Below are 19,994 nucleotides of genomic sequence, written 5' to 3'. Positions count from 1 at the left end.
AAAGGACAGTACCAGAGGACCTGAGGGACCTACTGGGTACATAACTTAAAAGCATGTCTGACATGTATTGGGGTGCACATTCGTGGATTGATTTAAAAACCAATAGAAGAATCTTAAAATGTATTCTAAAAGTAACAGGTAGCCAGTGCAGAGACCGGTATAATGTGTGCTCTCCGTCTGCTCTTGATCAGTTCCCGTGCTGCATCATTCTGTATGTTTTGCAGTTGACCAATGGTTTTCTTGGTTAGACCAGACAGGAGAGCATTTGTATTTATATTTATTATGTGTCCCCCCTCTTCCTGGGGTCCAGCAAAATTAAGGCAGTTTATACAATTTTAAAACATTACAATACATTCACAGATTTCACAACACACTGTGTGCCCTCAGGCCCCTACTCCAACACTACCACATATCTACAGTACAAAATCTGTGTGTGTGTGTGTGTGTGTGTGTGTGTGTGTGTGTGTGTGTGTAGGTCCCTATGTTTGTGTTGCTTCACAGTCCCTGCTGTTCTATAAAGTGTTTTTTTTTATCTGTTTTCTTTAATCTAATTTTACTGCTATCATCAGTTACTTGATGTGGAATAGAGTTCCTTGTAGTCATGGCTCTATGTAGTACTTTGCGCCTCCCATAGTCTGTTCTGGACTTGGGGACTGTGAAGAGCTCTCTGTGTACATCCAAGGGCCAGCCGTGCTGCCCTGTTCTGAGCCAATTGCAATTTTCCTAAATATTTTTTTTGCCACCTGCCCACATGACTGAACAGTAGTCAAGGTGCGACAAATCTAGGGCCTGTGGGACCTGCCTTGTTGATTGTGTTGTTAAAAAGGTAGAGCAGTGCTTTATTATGGACAGACTTCTCCCCATCTTAACTACTGTTGTATCAATATATATAGTGTTGAGTCATCCGCATACATAGACACTCTGGCTTTACTCAAAGCCAGTGGCATATCATTAGTAAAGATATAAAAAAGTAATGGGCCTAGACAGCTGCCCAGGGGAATTACTGATTCTACCTGGATTATGTTGGAGAGGCTTCCATTAAAGAACAACCTCTGTGTTCTGTTAGACAGGTAACTCTTTATCCACAATATAGCAGGGGGTGTAAAGCCATAACACATACGTTTTTCCAGCAGCAGACTATGATCGATAACGTCGAAAGTATTTGGGCCAGTAAAGGGGGCTTTACAGTAGTCAAGCCTGCTTGTAATAAAAGTATGGGTTAGTCTCTGTATCAGCCTTGGAGAGAAACGGCCGCACCTTGGCAATGATCCTCCAAGTGGTAAAAAGTTATTTTGGTCACATTCCTAATGTGCGATTCAAAATTGACTAACACCTAGGTTTTTTACCTGGTGTTTTATCTTTATTGCCTGTGACATAAAATGTGCGGCCAGATTCTCTCTCTGTGCTTTGGCTCTAACAATAAGTACCTTGGTCTTATCTTGATTTAGCTGGAGGAAGTTGTGAGCCATCCAAGTATTTAAATCACTAATACAGTCTAATAATTTATCCGTGGAGCTAAAATCCTCTGGTGACACAGAAATGTACAGTTGTGTATCGCCTGTGTAGAAGTGAAAATCAATGCTGTGCTTTCTGATAACCCTGCCAAAGGGGTAACATACAGTCAAAAGTTTGGACACACCTACTCATTTCAGGGTTTTTCTTTATTTTTAAACTATTAAATAATACGAATGGAATCATGTAGTAACCAAAAAAGTGTTAAACAAATCAAAATATGTTTAAATTTGAGATTCTTCAAAGTAGCCACCATTTGCCTTGATGATAGCTTTGCACACTCTTCTCATTCTCTCAACCCGCTTCATGATGTAGTCACCTGGAATGCATTTCAATTAACAGGTGTGCCTTGTTAAAAGTACATTTTTGGAATTCTTTCCTCCTTAATGCGTTTGAGCCAATCAGTCTGTAAGAAGATAGCCCTATCTCCAAATAGGGCTATTTGGTAAGAAAAACGACAGTCCATCATTACTTTAAGACATGAAGTTTATTCAATCCGGAACATTTCTTGAACTTTTAAAGTTTCTTCAAGTGCAGTCGCAAAAACCATCAAGCGCTATGATGAAACTGGCTCTCATGAGGACTGCCACAGGACTACCAGCCTCAGAAATTGCAGCCCACATAAATGCTTCACAGAGTTCAAGGAGCAGATACATCTCAACATCAACTGTTCAGAGGAGACTGAGTGAATCAGGCCTTCATGGCCGAATTGCTGCATAGAAACCACTACTAAAGGACACCAATAAAAAGAAGAGATTGCTTGGGCCACAAAACATGAGCAATGGACATTAGACCGGTGGAAATCTGTCCTTTGGTCTGAGGAATCCAAATGTGAGATTTCTGGTTCCAACCGCCGTGTCTTTGTGAGACGCAGAGTAGGTGAATGGATGATCTCCGCATTTGTGGTTCCCACCGAGAAGCATGGAGGAGGAGGTGTGATGGTGTGGGGGTGCTTTGCTGGTGACACTGTCTGTGATTTATTTAGAATTCAAGGCACAGTTAACCAGCATGGCTACCACAGCATTCTGCACCGATATGCCATCCCATCTGGTTTGCACTTAGTGTGACTATCATTTGTTTTTCAACAGGACAATGACCTAAAACACACCTCCTGGCTATTTGACCAAGGAGAGTGATGGAGTGCTGCATCAGATGACCTGGCCTCCACAATCACCCGATCTCAACTCAATTGAGATGGTTTGGGATGAGTTGGATCGCAGAGTGAAGGAAAAGCAGCCAACAAGTGCTCAGCAAATGTGGGAACTCCTTCAAGACTGTTGGAAAAGCGTTCCAGGTGAAGCTGGTTGAGAGAATGCCAAGAGTGTGCAAGGCTCTTATCAAGGCAAAGGGGGCTACTTTGAATAATCTCAAATATAAAATATATTTTGATTTGTTGAACGCTTTTTTGGTTACTACTTGATTCCATGTGTTATTTCATAGTTGTGATGTCTTCACTATTATTCTACAATGTAGAAAATAGTAAAAAAAGAAAGAAAATCCCTTGAATGAGTAGGTGTGTCCAAATTTTTGACTGGTACTGTATATAAACTGACCAGTTCCGGACCCAAAATTTAACCTTGTGGAACGCCACATGTGACATGTATTTTATCTGAGTTATGTTCACCAAAGGTGACAAAAACTCTTGACCGGTTAAATAGGTCCTAAACCAATTTAGAACTGGACTGGAGAGGCCAACCCACCTCTCCAGTCTGTCCAGAATGACATCATGGTCATCAGTGTCAAATGCAGCGCATAAATCCAAGAGTACAAGGACAGAGAGCTGTTTGGCATCTGTATTGGCTCTAAAATAATTTACCAATTTAACTAAGGCCATCTCTGTGCTGTAGTGGACATGAAATCCAGATTGGAATTTTTTTTTTAAATACAGTTGGCACTTAAAATTTGTATTTAGCTGTTTGAAAACAAATTTCTCCCGAATTCTGCTTGTTAATGGAAGGTTGGAGATTGCTCAAAAATTGCTAAAAGCTGAAGAATCTAGATTACTTTTCATCAGAAGGGGTTTCACCATAGCAGTTTTTAGTGCAGTAGGGAAATTGCCTGTGATCAGGGAGTGATTAACAATAGCTTGCACTTCTTCTGATATGCAAATAAAAACTATTTTGAAGAAGGTGTTGGGGATATGATCGAGAAGGCAGGTAGAAGGTTTAAGTTGTGATATGACTTTCCTGAGCAAAATAAATCCATAGTGGCTTTGCTAGGGCACATATCATCAAACTTCTCATCAGGTCTTGCTTGACTGATATCCAGCCTAATGTTTGTTACCTTATCTCTGAAATATGCAGCAAACTTATCACATTTATATGTGGAGGAAAGTTCACAGGTTTGCCGGGGTAGGATTTATCAGGACATCAATGGTTGAGATGAGCCCTCTAATTATTCTGATTATGAGTGATCAAGATAGAAAAATGAGCCCGTATGGCATTTCTAATTGCCTTGTTATATATGTGACTCTTTTCAGGATATATTATGCCAAATTGCTCTCGCAGAATATAATAATGTAACCTGTAACTTTTACTTTCTCCACTTCCGCTCTGCCTTTCGGCAATTTCTCTTTAATTTATTCGTTTCTTCACTTATCCAAGGGGTTCTCCATTTTGGATGTGGTGTTTTTCAACTTTACTGAAGCTATGGCATCAATAGTTGCCCTTCATTTGTTATTAAAGTTATCAACTAACTCATCAAAGTGGAAGGCAGAATAGATGGAGTATTGTTTACACACTCAAAAAAATCTGTAGCAAATTCAGATAGCGTTTCTTAATAATGCTTTCCGTATTGCCCTGTACTATGGGCAACAAGGTGGTAAAAAATACACATTGAGATTAGATAAAGCAACATCAGCAACAGAGGGTATGTCAAAAAGAAAGCCCCGTGGTAATAACCAGGTCCAGACTATGGCCGCGGTTATGGGTGGGCCCAGTAACATGTTGGATAAAGTCCATAGAGCTCAAATGATTCATGAATTCAATGGCCTTGGAATCAGTCTCTTTGCCAACATGAATATTAAAATCACCCAACACAATGATTTATATCATAGTTCTCAAGGACAATAGACAATAGTTCAGAGAAATCAGTAAAGAAAGTGGGGCAGTGCTTTGGTGGCCTATACAGGGTTAAGGCCAGCACTGGTGGCTGACATTTAAACAGTATTCGCCAAATAAAATGTCCTTATAGCTGAGAGCATTAGTAAAAATAGAGGCTGATAGAATATGAAAAGCTGTAGTCCGGAGGGAGGCTTCAATAAGAGCGGCGCTACAGTCCGAAGACAGCCATGTTTCAGTGAGAAACATGCAATCAACTTTGCACTCAGTAATGAGGTCATTCCTGAGAAAGGTTTTACTCGTGAATACCCATTTAAAAGTTACATATTCAATGAATGTGGGCCACTCGGCCCTTGTGGGATCTGCCTAGAGGTAACCAATGGAATAACAAACGCATTATTAACGTTACAACCATGTTTTTTGACAGTCTCCAATCTATCAGAATGGTAGGAGATGACAGTTTAACTCACTAGAAGGTGGAGATAAGCAACATAAATTAGGTTACTCACAATAATCATAGTGCCATTTCTACAGGAGCTGATCTGCTTTCCAAGTCCTCTGTTGCTTTTCTGACAGAGAGAACTGGAGCACTACCAGACTCTGTCTCTCAGTCTCTAAAACAGTTTGATGTTGTTGGGACTGGAGCACTACCAGACACTGTCTCTCAGTCTCTAAAACAGTTTGATGTTGTTGGGACTGGAGCACTACCAGACACTGTCTCTCAGTCTCTAAAACAGTTTGATGTTGTTGGGACTGGAGCACTACCAGACACTGTCTCTCAGTCTCTAAAACAGTTTGATGTTGTTGGGACTGGAGCACTGCCAGACACTGTCTCTCAGTCTCTAAAACAGTTTGATGTTGTTGGGACTGGAGCACTACCAGACCCTGTCTCTCAGTCTCTAAAACAGTTGAATGTTGTTGGGACTGGAGCACTACCAGACACTGTCTCTCAGTCTCTAAAACAGTTGGATGTTGTTGGGACTGGAGCACTACCAGACACTGTCGCTCAGTCTCTAAAACAGTTGGATGTTGTTGGGACTGGAGCACTACCAGACACTGTCTCTCAGTCTCTAAAACAGTTTGATGTTGTTGGGACTGGAGCACTACCAGACACTGTCTCTCAGTCTCTAAAACAGTTGAATGTTGTTGGGACTGGAGCACTACCAGACACTGTCTCTCAGTCTCTAATACAGTTGGATGTTGTTGGGACTGGAGCACTACCAGACACTGTCTCTCAGTCTCTAAAACAGTTGGATGTTGTTGGGACTGGAGAAAGTTGATGTCATTTTCAAAACAGACAATGGGAGGTGCTCAGTACAACAGAGTCATGACTACATGGAACTCTATTCCATATCAGGTAACTGATGCAAGTGGTAGAATCAGATACAAAAACTGATAAAAATACACCTTATGGAACTGCTGGGACTGTGAAGAGACACACACACACACACACACACATACACACACACACATACACACACACACACACACACACACACACACACACACACACACACACACACAGGCAAAGACATACACATACACACGATAAGACACTCACTCTACACACACGTACACATGGATTATGTATTGTAGGTATGTGATAGTAGAGTAGTGGTCTGAGGGAACACACTTAATGTGTTGTGAGAAGTATTTTGAAATGTTATGTCATGTAATATTGTATATAACTGCCTTAATGTTGCTGGACCCCATGAAGAGTAGCTGCTGCCTTCACAAAATAACAGGGCCAGCCAGTGTAACTGTTAAACTGCTTGCTGTACACTGTACGGCTTGATTGTAGCAGGTTTACTAACACCTTAGTTCTAGTAGCTATGTTGACTATGACGTTAGCTAATATGGTGACAACGATGTAGGCTATTTAGCGGTTATGGTATGAAGGTTTGGCTTGGAAAGTTTTTTTGTTGTTGTTGCCTCGTCACAGACAGCTGTTTTGTTGTGCACTGAGGTCCACACGCGAAGGGAGAAGGTGAGAGGAGGAGAGGGTGTAGATCCAAGAAGGAATTATACAACGAGAAAAGTGATGATGCTGTTTGTATGTGGCTGCTATGAAAATAAACTGTGTGTGCAGGTGAAAAACTGTTCTTGAATGGAAGCAAACAGAATGAAGTGTGGATAAGCCTACCTGAATCTGTTCAATAGAAACTATCATTTGCAACTGTTTGGACTAATGAGTACGCCCTAGATCAGCTAAATGCCGGAAGGATTATGCAAGGCGGGATTGAATGTGTCACTGTCTGTCACCTTGATTACTCCAATTTGTCTCTCTACCTGTGCACCTAGGTTATGAACTTATATTCCTAGGCTAGTAGCAACCTCATGATGGGATTAGGGAAAATTCAAGTATCATATAGTAGCCTAAACCTATCGATGTTACATCGAGCTGGGTGAATGGAATATGAATGAGTAGTCCAAAATGCTGTAATAGAAATAAGGCCATGCTCATAAATGTTTTAAATAAATCGTCCTCCCTAATCTTAAACAGCACAGACCGCCACTGATCTGAACATTTTATCGCCCGGTTCAGGGAAGAGCACAGCTGCTCTGCTGTGGCAAAGTAATCAACACAAATGAGTTACAAACGAGGTACGACAGGCGCACACACACACACACACACTCACACTAGCTATCCCAGCTACTGCAGCAGTAAAGTTCCAGATAATGTCACATGGTTTCCAAGAAGCCAGAAAGTGAGTGAGGCGTGGACCTTGCCCATTGTGACACTCTCAGGCTGCGTCTGAAATGGCACCCTATTCCCTATGTAGTGCATTCTTTTGATCAGGGCGTCATGGGCCCTCATGGGCTTTAGCCAAAAGCAGTGCACTATAGGGAGTATGGTGCCATTTGGGACGTAGCCTCAGTCTCTGCCCAAACAGACTGATGAGAAACTCAAGCTGTAGAGAACAAAGCAGACTTGATCCATGGGGATGGATGTCTCTGTTCTGTTCTGGTCCTCAGGCACATCCCTCTTTTCTTTCACTCTTCTGCTGGCTGGGGGAAAAGGAAGGGGGTGAGACTCCGTACTGTAAGCCTGGGATCTCTCTCTCTCTGGACTCTCTCTCTCTGGACTCTCTCTCTGGACTCTCTCTCTCTCTGGACTCTCTCTCTCTGGACTCTCTCTCTCTGGACTCTCTCTCTCTGGACTCTCTCTCTCTCTGGACTCTCTCTCTGGACTCTCTCTCTGGACTCTCTCTCTGGACTCTCTCTCTCTGGACTCTCTCTCTCTGGACTCTCTCTCTGGACTCTCTCTCTCTGGACTCTCTCTCTCTGGACTCTCTCTCTCTGGACTCTCTCTCTGGACTCTCTCTCTGGACTCTCTCTCTCTGGACTCTCTCTCTCTGGTCTCTCTCTCTCTGGACTCTCTCTCTGGACTCTCTCTCTGGACTCTCTCTCTCTGGACTCTCTCTCTCTGGACTCTCTCTCTGGACTCTCTCTCTCTCTGGACTCTCTCTCTCTGGACTCTCTCTCTCTGGACTCTCTCTCTCTGGACTCTCTCTCTCTCTGGACTCTCTCTCTCTCTGGACTCTCTCTCTCTGGACTCTCTCTCTGGACTCTCTCTCTCTCTGGACTCTCTCTCTCTCTGGACTCTCTCTCTGGACTCTCTCTCTGGACTCTCTCTCTGGACTCTCTCTCTCTCTGGACTCTCTCTCTCTCTGGACTCTCTCTCTCTGGACTCTCTCTCTCTGGACTCTCTCTGGACTCTCTCTCTCTGGACTCTCTCTCTGGACTCTCTCTCTCTGGACTCTCTCTCTCTCTCTGGACTCTCTCTCTCTCTCTGGACTCTCTCTCTCTCTGGACTCTCTCTCTGGACTCTCTCTCTCTGGACTCTCTCTCTCTGGACTCTCTCTCTCTCTGGACTCTCTCTCTCTGGACTCTCTCTGGACTCTCTCTCTGGACTCTCTCTCTCTGGACTCTCTCTCTCTCTGGACTCTCTCTCTCTCTGGACTCTTTCTCTCTCTGGACTCTCTCTCTCTCTCTGGACTCTCTCTCTCTCTCTGGACTCTCTTTGGACACCACTTTCAATAACTTTGTAGAACAGTCCTGTATGCCAAATAGAATCAAATGCTTTTTGGAAGTCGATAAAGCAAGTGTATATTTTGGTATTATTTTGGTGGACATGTTTATCTATCAGGGTGTGTAAGGTGTAAATATGATCAGTTGTGCGATGTTTTGGTATAAATCCAATTTGGCTTTTACTCAAAACATTGTGCTTATTAAGGAAGTTTAGAACTCTTACATTGATGATACTACAGAAAACCTTCCCCAGGTTACTGTTCACACAAATGCCTCTATAATTGTTAGGGTCAAATTTGTCTCCATTCTTAAAGATTGGGGTTATGAGTCCTTGATTCCAGATGTCAGGGAAATAACCTCTCTCTCTCTCTCTGGACTCTCTCTCTCTCTGGACTCTCTCTCTCTCTCTGGACTCTCTCTCTCTGGACTCTCTCTCTCTGGACTCTCTCTCTCTCTGGACTCTCTCTCTCTCTGGACTCTCTCTCTCTCTGGACTCTCTCTCTCTCTGGACTCTCTCTCTCTCTGGACTCTCTCTCTCTGGACTCTCTCTCTCTCTCTCTCTGGACTCTCTCTCTCTCTGGACTCTCTCTCTCTCTGGACTCTCTCTCTCTCTCTCTGGACTCTCTCTCTCTCTCTGGACTCTCTCTCTCTCTCTGGACTCACTCTCTCTCTCTCTCTGGACTCTCTCTCTCTCTGGACTCTCTCTCTGGACTCTCTTTTCGTCTCTCTCTCTCTCTCTCTCTCTGCTTAGTTTTAATCCAACCACAGTCTCCTATAGCTAGTGGGAACGTTGCCATAGAGGGATTGATATAGTGTTCTTGCTGGGATGTGGGTAAATAGAACCATTTGTCACCCTGGCTGGCTCTCTTTGACTTGAGTAGTAGGTAGGCCTTACATCATGGCCAGAAGTTGCTAAAAAAAACTGTTCTATCAGCTGTTCTCTTCCATCCTGGAGCCAAGTAGAAGTTAATGAATGTGCTAAGGCTTTGTGTTGCGCTGGGTGACAGGCCAGGGGGTTATGGATGTTTGTGGCTTTAAAGGGGCAATCTGCGTTTGGTATATATTTTTTGTTACTTAAATGAATGATATGAAGTTCTATTATTATTATTATTATTATTATTATTATTCAACAAAGAAATGTAGGGGGTAGATCAGCTTTAATATTGCATATTGTGGCTTCTATCAATGTATTTGTCTGCATCATTTCCAATCCCCTATACAGTGCATTCAGAAAGTATTCAGACCCCTTGGCCTTTTCCACATTTTGTTACGTTACAGCCTTATTCTAAAATTGAATAAATCGTTTTTTCCCTTATCAATCTACACATAATGACAAAGCAAAAACAGGTTTGTAGAAATGTTTGCAAATGTATAAATATTTAAAAACTGAAATATCACATTCACATAAGTATTCAGACCCTTTACTCAGTACTTTGTTGAAGCACCTTTGGCAGCGATTACAGCATAGAGTCTTCTTGGGTATGACGCTACAAGCTTGGCACACCTAAATTTGGGGAGTTTCTCCCATTCTTCTCTGCAGATCCTCTCAAGCTCTGTCAGGTTGGATGGGGAGCATTGCTGCACAGCTATTTTTCAAGTCTCTCCAGAGATGTTCAATCGGGTTCAAGTCGGAGCTCTGGCTGGGCCACTCAAGGACATTCAGAGACTTGTCCCGAAGCCACTCCTGCGTTGTCTTGGCTGTGTGCTTAGGGTCGTTGTCCTGTTGGAAGGTGAACCTTCGCCCCAGTCTGAGGTCCTAACCTGCTCCAGAGCGCTCTTCATCAAGGATCTCTCTGTACTTTGCTTCGTTCATCTTTCCCTTCATCCTGACTTGTCTCCCAGTCCCTCCTGCTGAAAAACATCCCCACAGCATGATGCTGCCACCACCATGCTTCACCGTAGGGATGATGCCAGGTTTCCTCCAGACATGACACTTGGTGTTCAGGCCAAAGAGTTCAATCTTCGTTTCATCAGACCAGAGAATCTAGTTTCTCATGGTCTGAGAGTCTTTAGGTGCCTTTTGGCAAACTCCAAGCGGGCTGTCATGTGTCTTTTACCAAGGACTGGCTTCCGTCTGGCCACTCTACCATGAAGGCCTGATTGGTGGAGTGCTGCAGAGATGGTTGTCCTTCTGGAAGGTTCTCCCATCTTCAGAGAGGAACTCTGGTGCTCTGTCAGAGTGACCATCGGGTTCTTGGTCACCTCTGTAACCAAGGCCCTTCTCCCCCGATTGCTCAGTTTGGCCGGGCGGCCAGCTCTAGGAAGAGTCTTGGTGGTTCCAAACTTCTTCCATTTAAGAATGATGGAGACCACTGTGGTCTTGCTGCAGAAATGTTTTGGTACACTTCCCCAGATCTGTGCCTCGACACAATCCTGTCTCAACTTCATGGCTTGGTTTCTGCTCTGACATGCACTGTCAACTGTGGGACCTTATATAGACAAGTATGTGCCTTTCCAAATCATTTACCATAGGTGGACTCTAATCAAGTTGTAGAAACATCTCATGGGTGATCAATAGAAACAGGATGCACCTGAGCTCAATTTCGAGTCTCATAGTAAAGGGTCTGAATACTTATGTAAATAAAGTATTTCTGTTTTTTACTATGGGGTATTTTGTGTAGATTGCTGAGGAACATTTTTTATTTAATCAATTTTAGAATAAGGCTGTAATGTAACAACATGTGGGAAAAGTCAAGGGGTCTGAATACTTTCCGACTCCTTGACTTTTTTTGTAAATATATTTATTTTTTAAAGTGGCAATATGTAACCTTTTGGTGACCAGAGTCACATAGAAATGGGAGTTAAGGATCTGTCAGTTTCATTGAAAGCAAGTTTAAGAAGTGGTAGAGCTATTTTATGTGCTCTATCTCTGCTTCCCGTTCTTAAGGTTCGTTTTTGGTCTTTTACTTTTGGTTTTGTACACTAGCTTCAAACAGCTGAAAATACAATATTTCGCTTATGGAGAATATATTTATTTTGTCACATAAACTGAAATTAGGCAAACTATTTGAGTTTTAGAAACCAGGAAATAGCGGAGCGGTTTCTGCATTCCTTCTTTATAGTTGGAGTGAACTAATGGACAACAATACTTCAGGTTCTACTTCCAGCTTATACATACTATTTACATTCTACGGACACTGTATATTTGACATTGTTTATCTGGTTTTTGTTGTTATTTTTAGTCTAACCCTTCAGATACACTCAACCCCTCCCATCCATCTCTGAACACCATCCATGCCGTATATTTTTCAGCTGTGATGTTTCACCAAACCTTTGAGCCTTTCTATTCTCACAGCTTCTACACATTTTGCTAAGACTATTATAATATTATTGATCGATTGACTACGACTTTTCAAATCACCCAGCAGTGCTATTTGCAGAGTTAACTCCAGGTAAATGTTGCAATTATTCAGCCACTCCTGAACCTGTGACCAAAAACAAGCAGTACCAAAACAAGTGATCTAATGATTCTGTCTCGTCAATTTTTATTAGTCATATACACATGATATATGTGGAGTACATATAATGCAACGAAATGCTGTCTTGCAAGTTCACCTCAAGACAATGCAACAACAATAGATAAGTAATTAAGTGAATATAATATCATGCATTTAAGTGCAAAAATGTATGCACCAAGAATAGAACTTATTAATGCCTCATTAGCTTAGTTAAACTGTCGTACCCCATCAGAACCCGAAATATAAGCATGCTCCATTGTTTGGAAACAATGTATAACCTCCACCCTTGTTAAGACCATGGTCCCACCTTGCGTCCATAGCTCTCCCTCAGCTGTTTACCAAAACAGTGGTGGGGTGTCCACTTTGTTGTTGTTTTGAACTGCAGATTGTCCCTTCAGCAGAGTTGTATGTCATGTCGATGGCGTATGCTCCGGAAGGAGTAGAAGGCCTTACTAAGTAAGTTGGCTGTAAGACTGAGCGCCTGATGCTGTGAGCAATGTTGGGAGGATTCTCATGGCAGGAATTTCAAGATACAGGTTTAGATGTGCAGGTAAAATAAGTGATTGTCCCAACAATAAATAGTCTATCAACAATGTGGTGCAAAGGGTTCATGTTCAATCGTCTTCAAAAGCAGAAATCTGCTTTTGTCACGATTGTTGATAAAATAATGCCTAGAATTTTGCGATTCATTAATAATGAATTGCTCCTATAAAGAAATGTCCTCATATTGAAGGAGAAGCTTTAGTTGTAGATGGGAGAGGATTCTGTTCTGTGTGTGTGTGTGTGTGTGTGTGTGTGTGTGTGTGTGGAGGTGGCATGAGGAAGCTGACTGCTCTGAGCTGAGTCCCTTTTGGGTCCTTTTCAGCAGCAGCAGTAGCATCTGTTTAGCCTTTCTGTCTACTTGTGTCCCAAATGGCACTTTCTTCCCTTTTGTAGTGGGCACTACTTCTTCACCAGGGCCTCTAGGGCTCTGGTCGAAATAAGTGCACTATATATGGAATAGGGTGCCGTTTGGGACGCATCCCCGCCTGTCTCTAGGATAATAAGCCACACACCTCTCTGCTGGGTCTTCTGTCAGACCCAACCAAAGCCTGCCTGCCTGCCTGCCTGCCTGCCTGTCTGTCTGTCTGTCTGTCTGTCTGTCTGTCTGTCTGTCTGTCATCTGAAGTTGAAGCAAAGTCTCTTACTGATCTATGAATAAACCCTTTGAACTCAACCAAGCCTGTGTAGTGTAGTTAGTCACTGAGTAATACACAGCATTGAGGCACAATACTGCAGTAGGCTTCTGTACTATAGATAATAATAATACATTTCATTTGTAAAGCACTTTAATCACAGCCAAGGTGCTGATGTAATCAGAGCATGACTAATGAATGTCACTCTAAATGTGTGGTGTCAACAGGGTTGGGATTTCACAGACAGCAAAAATACACATTTCCGATTTTTTAAAATATTAAATATCAAACATTTTATTGAATAACAAACACAAAACAGGCAGGCCGGTGCAACACACTTCTTACGTCCATCAGATGAGTTACAGTTACATGTTTGAATTAGTCAACTTCCAAGACACATTTTTGTTTTGATGAACAGTAAGGATGTATTGTATGAATGGACTGACTTGTTTGTGTGTCCTGTTTGGCAGGGTCCACCTACAGTGTCTTGTCCACCATGCCGTCGGACTCTGAAAGCAGCAGTTCCCTCAGTAGCGCAGGTGAGCCTGGATGGGTTTCTCTCTCTTGCCAGTAGTAGGGTTGCAAAATTCCCAGGTTTGCCAGAAACTCAAGTTGGAATATTCCTGGAATCGAGCAGAAATATACAGGAAATCCGGAATCCTCCAACCAGGATTTCTGGAAAAATCCTGTAGTAGTATGAATGTTTGAATGTAAATGTATTGTTGTTATGGATTAGGAAACTAGGTGAAAGTGGTCCAGAGAACTGGCTAACCAACATGACAGCATGCTATTTCTGACTTTCAGTCAGCACAAACAAGTGATTACACAGATGTGAAAGGATTTACAAAAGCAACCAACCAACCCCCCAGAATGGTTTTCATTGAGCCATTCTCTCTCTGAGGGAGAGAGATAGAGGCTGTGTAACAAATGGCACCCTATTCCCTACATGGTGCACTACATTTTACCAGAGCCCTATGGGGCCTGGTCAAAAGTAGTGCACTATATAGGGAATGAGGTGTCATTTGGGTGGAGGCCGGAGGGATTGCCCTGCAGGGCAGAGCTGCTGAAAGAGGAGAGGGGCGCAGGACTCTGTTGTGGTGCTTGTTGTTGTCTTCAGTCAGAGGTCCAGAAAGAAAACATATAGAGGTGTTTTGTTTCTGTCAACACTGCAACATAGACCCTATGATTTAATGAATTGAGGCATGGCTGGAGTGTTGGACTGATTACACTCACAAGTCAACGGTTAAAGGGGCCACCTGGGATTGTTCCATCCACATGAATGGTATATAGCCATTGGTTCTTAAAGACTTCAGCTCCTAACTGCCTCGAGCTTAGTTAAAAAACATCTGGTGGGGTGTCCGCTTTGTTATTGTTTAAATCCCAGGTTGCCCCTTTAAACGTAGTCATGAAGACGTCGTGTGCCACATTTTGTCCGCTGGTTTGTTGATTATTGTTGTCACATTATTCAGAATAACGATGTGCTACTTTACTTTGGATTGTTTGGCTTATGTATTTCATGAAGTATGACACAAGCGCTCTCAGTCTCCATTGTTGCCTCGAGTCCTCCAAATCGACATCTATGTGCTTGTGGAGATCTGAGAGGATTTCACAGGCGCAGCCTAATAAACAATATAGTTATAGCTCCGTCTTGCCCTTTGATGGGCTGGGTTGGAGGTAACTTTAACCACACTGCTAATACAAATCAAATCCTCTCAGATCTCCACAAGTGCATAGGGCAGGGAGTAGGGTTTAGGGGTCGATTTGGGATTGGGCCTATGTTGGGTAAGGGCCCTTGCCACCTGTGGTATGCTGACTGCGGAAAGAGCGAGCTCTGTCTCCATTTTTGCCTTGAATCTTCTTATGTCTTCTGAGGCCCAATCCCAAATTCACCCTATTGCCCTATGTACCTCACATCATCTATGTTGGAGTAAGGGCCCTTCTCTTGGTATAGGCTATAGGAGTGGATTTGGCGATGGAGCCTATGTCGGTGTAAGGGCCCTAGCCATCAGTGACAGTCTGACTGTGACAGGTACCACGGGTCAAGCCTCATCCCCTCCTCCAGCCCACATGGAGAACCGCCACGGTCAGATGAGTGACAAGATGGAGGCGGTTCTGTTCCAGCTGAGACAGGTGACCCGCGAGAGGGACGAGCTCCGTAAACGCCTGGCCCTGTCCTCGCCCGGCACCACCTTCGATGACTGCAGGTACAGTAGAACTCTTGGTAGAGACAGAACCGCTGTAGATACTGCAGTTACAGTACTCTACACCGGGGATTCCCAAACTGTGGGGTGCCCCCCTAGGGGGGTGGGCTCTACAATTTTGTTGGATGCATTTTCTGTTTGTTTTGGTTGTGTTTCAGATTATTTTGTGCCCAATAGAAATGAATGGTAAATAAGGTGTAGTGTCATTTTGGAGTAACTTTATTGTAAATAAGAATAGAATATGATTCTAAACACATTAATGTGGATGCTGCCATGATCACAGATAGTCCTGAATGAATCGTGAATAATGATGAGTGAGATAGTTAGACGCACAAATACCATACCCCCAAGACATGCTAACCTCTCACCATTACAATAACAGGGGAGGTTAGCATTTTATATCATACCCCCAAGACATGCTAACCTCTCACCATTACAATAACAGGGGAGGTTAGCATTTTATACCATACCCCCAAGACATGCTAACCTCTCCACATTACAATAACAGGGGAGGTTAGCATTTTATACCATACCCCCAAGACATGCTAACCTCTCACCATTACAATAACAGGGGAGGTTAGCATTTTATATCATAACCCCAAGACATGCTAACCTCTCACCATTACAATAACAGGGGAGGTTAGCATTTTATACCATACCCCCAAGACATGCTAACCTCTCACCATTACAATAACAGGGGAGGTTAGCATTTTATACCATACCCCCAAGACATGCTAACCTCTCACCATTACAATAACAGGGGAGGTTAGCATTTTATATCATACCCCCAAGACATGCTAACCTCTCACCATTACAATAACAGGGGAGGTTAGCATTTTATACCATACCCCCAAGACATGCTAACCTCTCACCATTACAATAACAGGGGAGGTTAGCATTTTATACCATACCCCCAAGACATGCTAACCTCTCACCATTACAATAACAGGGGAGGTTAGCATTTTATATCATACCCCCAAGACATGCTAACCTCTCACCATTACAATAACAGGGGAGGTTAGCATTTTATATCATACCCCCAAGACATGCTAACCTCTCACCGTTACAATAACAGGGGAGGTTAGCATTTTTTTGGGGTATGATATTTGTGTGTCGATACTGTTGCAAAATGTTTTCTCCTTCAACAAGAGGGGTGTGAACAGTTTATGTCATGAACAGTGCTTTTGCACGGGATGTTCCCCAGTGCTGGAAGGGTGAAGAAGTTAGGGAACCCTTTCCCTACAACCCTCACAATAGACAGAGCCTGGCCTTCACCTGGGACCACCTTTGTTGGAGGTGGATTATCCCAATATAATAAGAGACAGAAGCACTATAGCTACTGTAGGGACAGGACTCACTACAGAGCCAGGCGATGTACTTGCCTGACATCAGTTAGAACCGTTCTAGACAGACCCTCAGCCAACAGATAACAGGCTCACCAGGGAGGACCACCCTCAGCCAACAGATAACAGGCTCACCAGGGATGACCACCCTCAGCCAACAGATAACAGGCTCACCAGGGATGACCACCCTCAGCCAACAGATAACAGGCTCACCAGGGATGACCACCCTCAGCCAACAGATAACACGCTCACCAGGGATGACCACCCTCAGCCAACAGATAACAGGCTCACCAGGGATGACCACCCTCAGCCAACAGATAACAGGCTCACCAGGGATGACCACCCACAGCCAACGGATAACAGGCTCACCAGGGATGACCACCCTCAGCCAACAGATAACAGGCTCACCAGGGATGACCACCCTCAGCCAACAGATAACAGGCTCACCAGGGATGACCACCCACAGCCAACAGATAACAGGTTCAGCAGGGAGGACCACCCTCAGCTAACAGATAACAGGCTCACCAGGGAGGACCACCCTCAGCCAACAGATAACAGGCTCACCAGGGATGACCACCCTCAGCCAACAGATAACAGGCTCACCAGGGAGGACCACCCTCAGCCAACAGATAACAGGCTCACCAGGGATGACCACCCTCAGCCAACAGATAACAAGCTCACCAGGGATGACCACCCTCAGCCAACAGATAACAGGCTCACCAGGGAGGACCACCCTCAGCCAACAGATAACAGGTTCACCAGGGATGACCACCCTCAGCCAACAGATAACAGACTCACCAGGGATAACCACCCACAGCCAACAGATAACAGGCTCACCAGGGAGGACCACCCTCAGCCAACAGATAACAGGTTCACCAGGGATGACCACCCTCAGCCAACAGATAACAGACTCACCAGGGATAACCACCCACAGCCAACAGATAACAGGCTCACCAGGGATGACCACCCACAGCCAACAGATAACAGGCTCACCAGGGATGACCACCCTCAGCCAACAGATAACAGGCTCACCAGGGATGACCACCCTCAGCCAACAGATAACAGGCTCACCAGGGATGACCACCCACAGCCAACAGATAACATGCTCACCAGGGATGACCACCCTCAGCCAACAGATTACAGGCTCACCAGGGATGACCACCCTCAGCCAACAGATAACAGGCTCACCAGGGATGACCACCCTCAGCCAACAGATAACATGCTCACCAGGGATGACCACCCTCAGCCAACAGATAACAGGCTCACCAGGGATGACCACCCTCAGCCAACAGATAACAGGCTCACCAGGGATGACCACCCACAGCCAACAGATAACAGGCTCACCAGGGATGACCACCCTCAGCCAACAGATAACAGGCTCACCAGGGATGACCACCCTCAGCCAACAGATAACAGGCTCACCAGGGATGACCACCCTCAGATAACAGGCTCACCAGGGATGACCACCCTCAGCCAACAGATAACAGGTTCACCAGGGATGACCACCCTCAGCCAACAGATAACAGACTCACCAGGGATGACCACCCACAGCCAACAGATAACAGGCTCACCAGGGATGACCACCCACAGCCAACAGATAACAGGCTCACCAGGGATGACCACCCACAGCCAACAGATAACATGCTCACCAGGGATGACCACCCTCAGCCAACAGATAACATGCTCACCAGGGATGACCACCCTCAGCCAACAGATAACAGGCTCACCAGGGATGACCACCCTCAGCCAACAGATAACAGGCTCACCAGGGATGACCACCCTCAGCCAGCAGATAACAGGCTCACCAGGGATGACCACCCACAGCCAACAGATAACAGGCTCACCAGGGATGACCACCCTCAGCCAACAGATAACATGCTCACCAGGGATGACCACCCTCAGCCAACAGATAACAGGCTCACCAGGGATGACCACCCTCAGCCAACAGATAACAGGCTCACCAGGGATGACCACCCTCAGCCAGCAGATAACAGGCTCACCAGGGATGACCACCCACAGCCAACAGATAACAGACTCACCAGGGATGACCACCCTCAGCCAACAGATAACATGCTCACCAGGGATGACCACCCTCAGCCAACAGATAACATGCTCACCAGGGATGACCACCCTCAGCCAACAGATAACATGCTCACCAGGGATGACCACCCTCAGCCAACAGATAACAGGCTCACCAGGGATGACCACCCTCAGCCAACAGATAACAGGTTCACCAGGGATGACCACCTCTTTATTCCTCCAAAGTCACTCTACCATCAGAAGCAAAGAGAAGCAAAAGCAAAAAAAGGCGATGCTAAATGGGATCCACATTTTGTGATCTCAGTAACTCTGTTAAAACATTAAACAAGAGTATGTATTTTGAATGAAGCTGCTCGTCCCCACCTCTCTCATAACCAAACGCACACACCATAGTGTTCTGCTCCTGGGGGGCTTGGTTCTGATACGTCACTCTTTTCTCTGTGTGTGTGTGTGTGTGTGTGTGTGTGTGTGTGTGTGTGTGTGTGTGTGTGTGTGTGTGTGTGTGTGTGTGTGTGTGTGTGTGTGTGTGTGTGTGTGTGTGTGTGTGTGTGTGAGAACCAGGCCCAACTCCAAGTCAGGCCAGGACTACGAGCATCTGAAGCTGCAGTGTATGAAGGCCATGGTGGACCTGCAGTCCTTACAGAACCAACACAGCACAACACTGAAGAGATGTGAGGAGGCCGTGAAGAAAGCTGACTTCTACCAGTGAGTGGTGCACAGACACACACACACACACACACACACACACACACACACTTTTCTAATCTACCAGTGAGTGGTAGAGTGCAGACCTGGGTTCAAATACTATTAGAACTATTTCAAATGCCTTGTGCATTCAATTTAGCTTGCCTGGAATGCCAGGTGGTTGGGGTTAGCTCGCAACAGATGAGCTCATTCAAGCCCAGCCAAAGTTTGTGACAGTATTTCAAATAGTATTTGAACCCTGTAGTGAAGTGCATGGGAGTGGTTGGGGTCCATAAATATTTTAGCCTTCTCCCAGCTCATTTATGCTGCGTGCTCTGAGTCTCTCTGTTCTAACAATCAGGCGATGGAATGGACGGAGGGGCTTTTAACCTGTGTTTGTCCCTCTTATGAGATCTGTGCGTCAGATTGCACAGAACATTTTTTCCCGAGGGGTAAGAGGTCAACCAATCTCGTGTCCCATTCCAAATGC

At 44.6% G+C, this 19,994-nt stretch overlaps 1 protein-coding gene across 3 annotated transcripts in view; it reads left to right on the top strand.

Moving 5' to 3' along the window:
* LOC115153541 (disks large homolog 5) overlaps positions 1-19,994 on the top strand; it is a 120,263-nt gene that overhangs the window by 38,781 nt on the left and 61,488 nt on the right. The window contains exons 2-4 of one of the 3 annotated variants that reach the window (XM_029699106.1): positions 13,707-13,775; positions 15,281-15,440; positions 19,382-19,525. In XM_029699106.1, the coding sequence (XP_029554966.1) occupies positions 13,707-13,775; positions 15,281-15,440; positions 19,382-19,525 (373 nt within the window). Of the gene's footprint in view, positions 1-13,706; positions 13,776-15,187; positions 15,441-19,381; positions 19,526-19,994 lie in introns of all 3 variants that reach the window. The other 2 variants (XM_029699105.1, XM_029699104.1) reach the window with 2 other exon arrangements.

The sequence above is a fragment of the Salmo trutta genome, chromosome 18 (assembly GCF_901001165.1).
Source record: "Salmo trutta chromosome 18, fSalTru1.1, whole genome shotgun sequence".
Taxonomy (NCBI): domain Eukaryota; kingdom Metazoa; phylum Chordata; class Actinopteri; order Salmoniformes; family Salmonidae; genus Salmo; species Salmo trutta.
The sequence above is the reverse complement of the archived record's forward strand: the minus strand, read 5'-3'. Positions and strand labels throughout refer to the sequence as shown.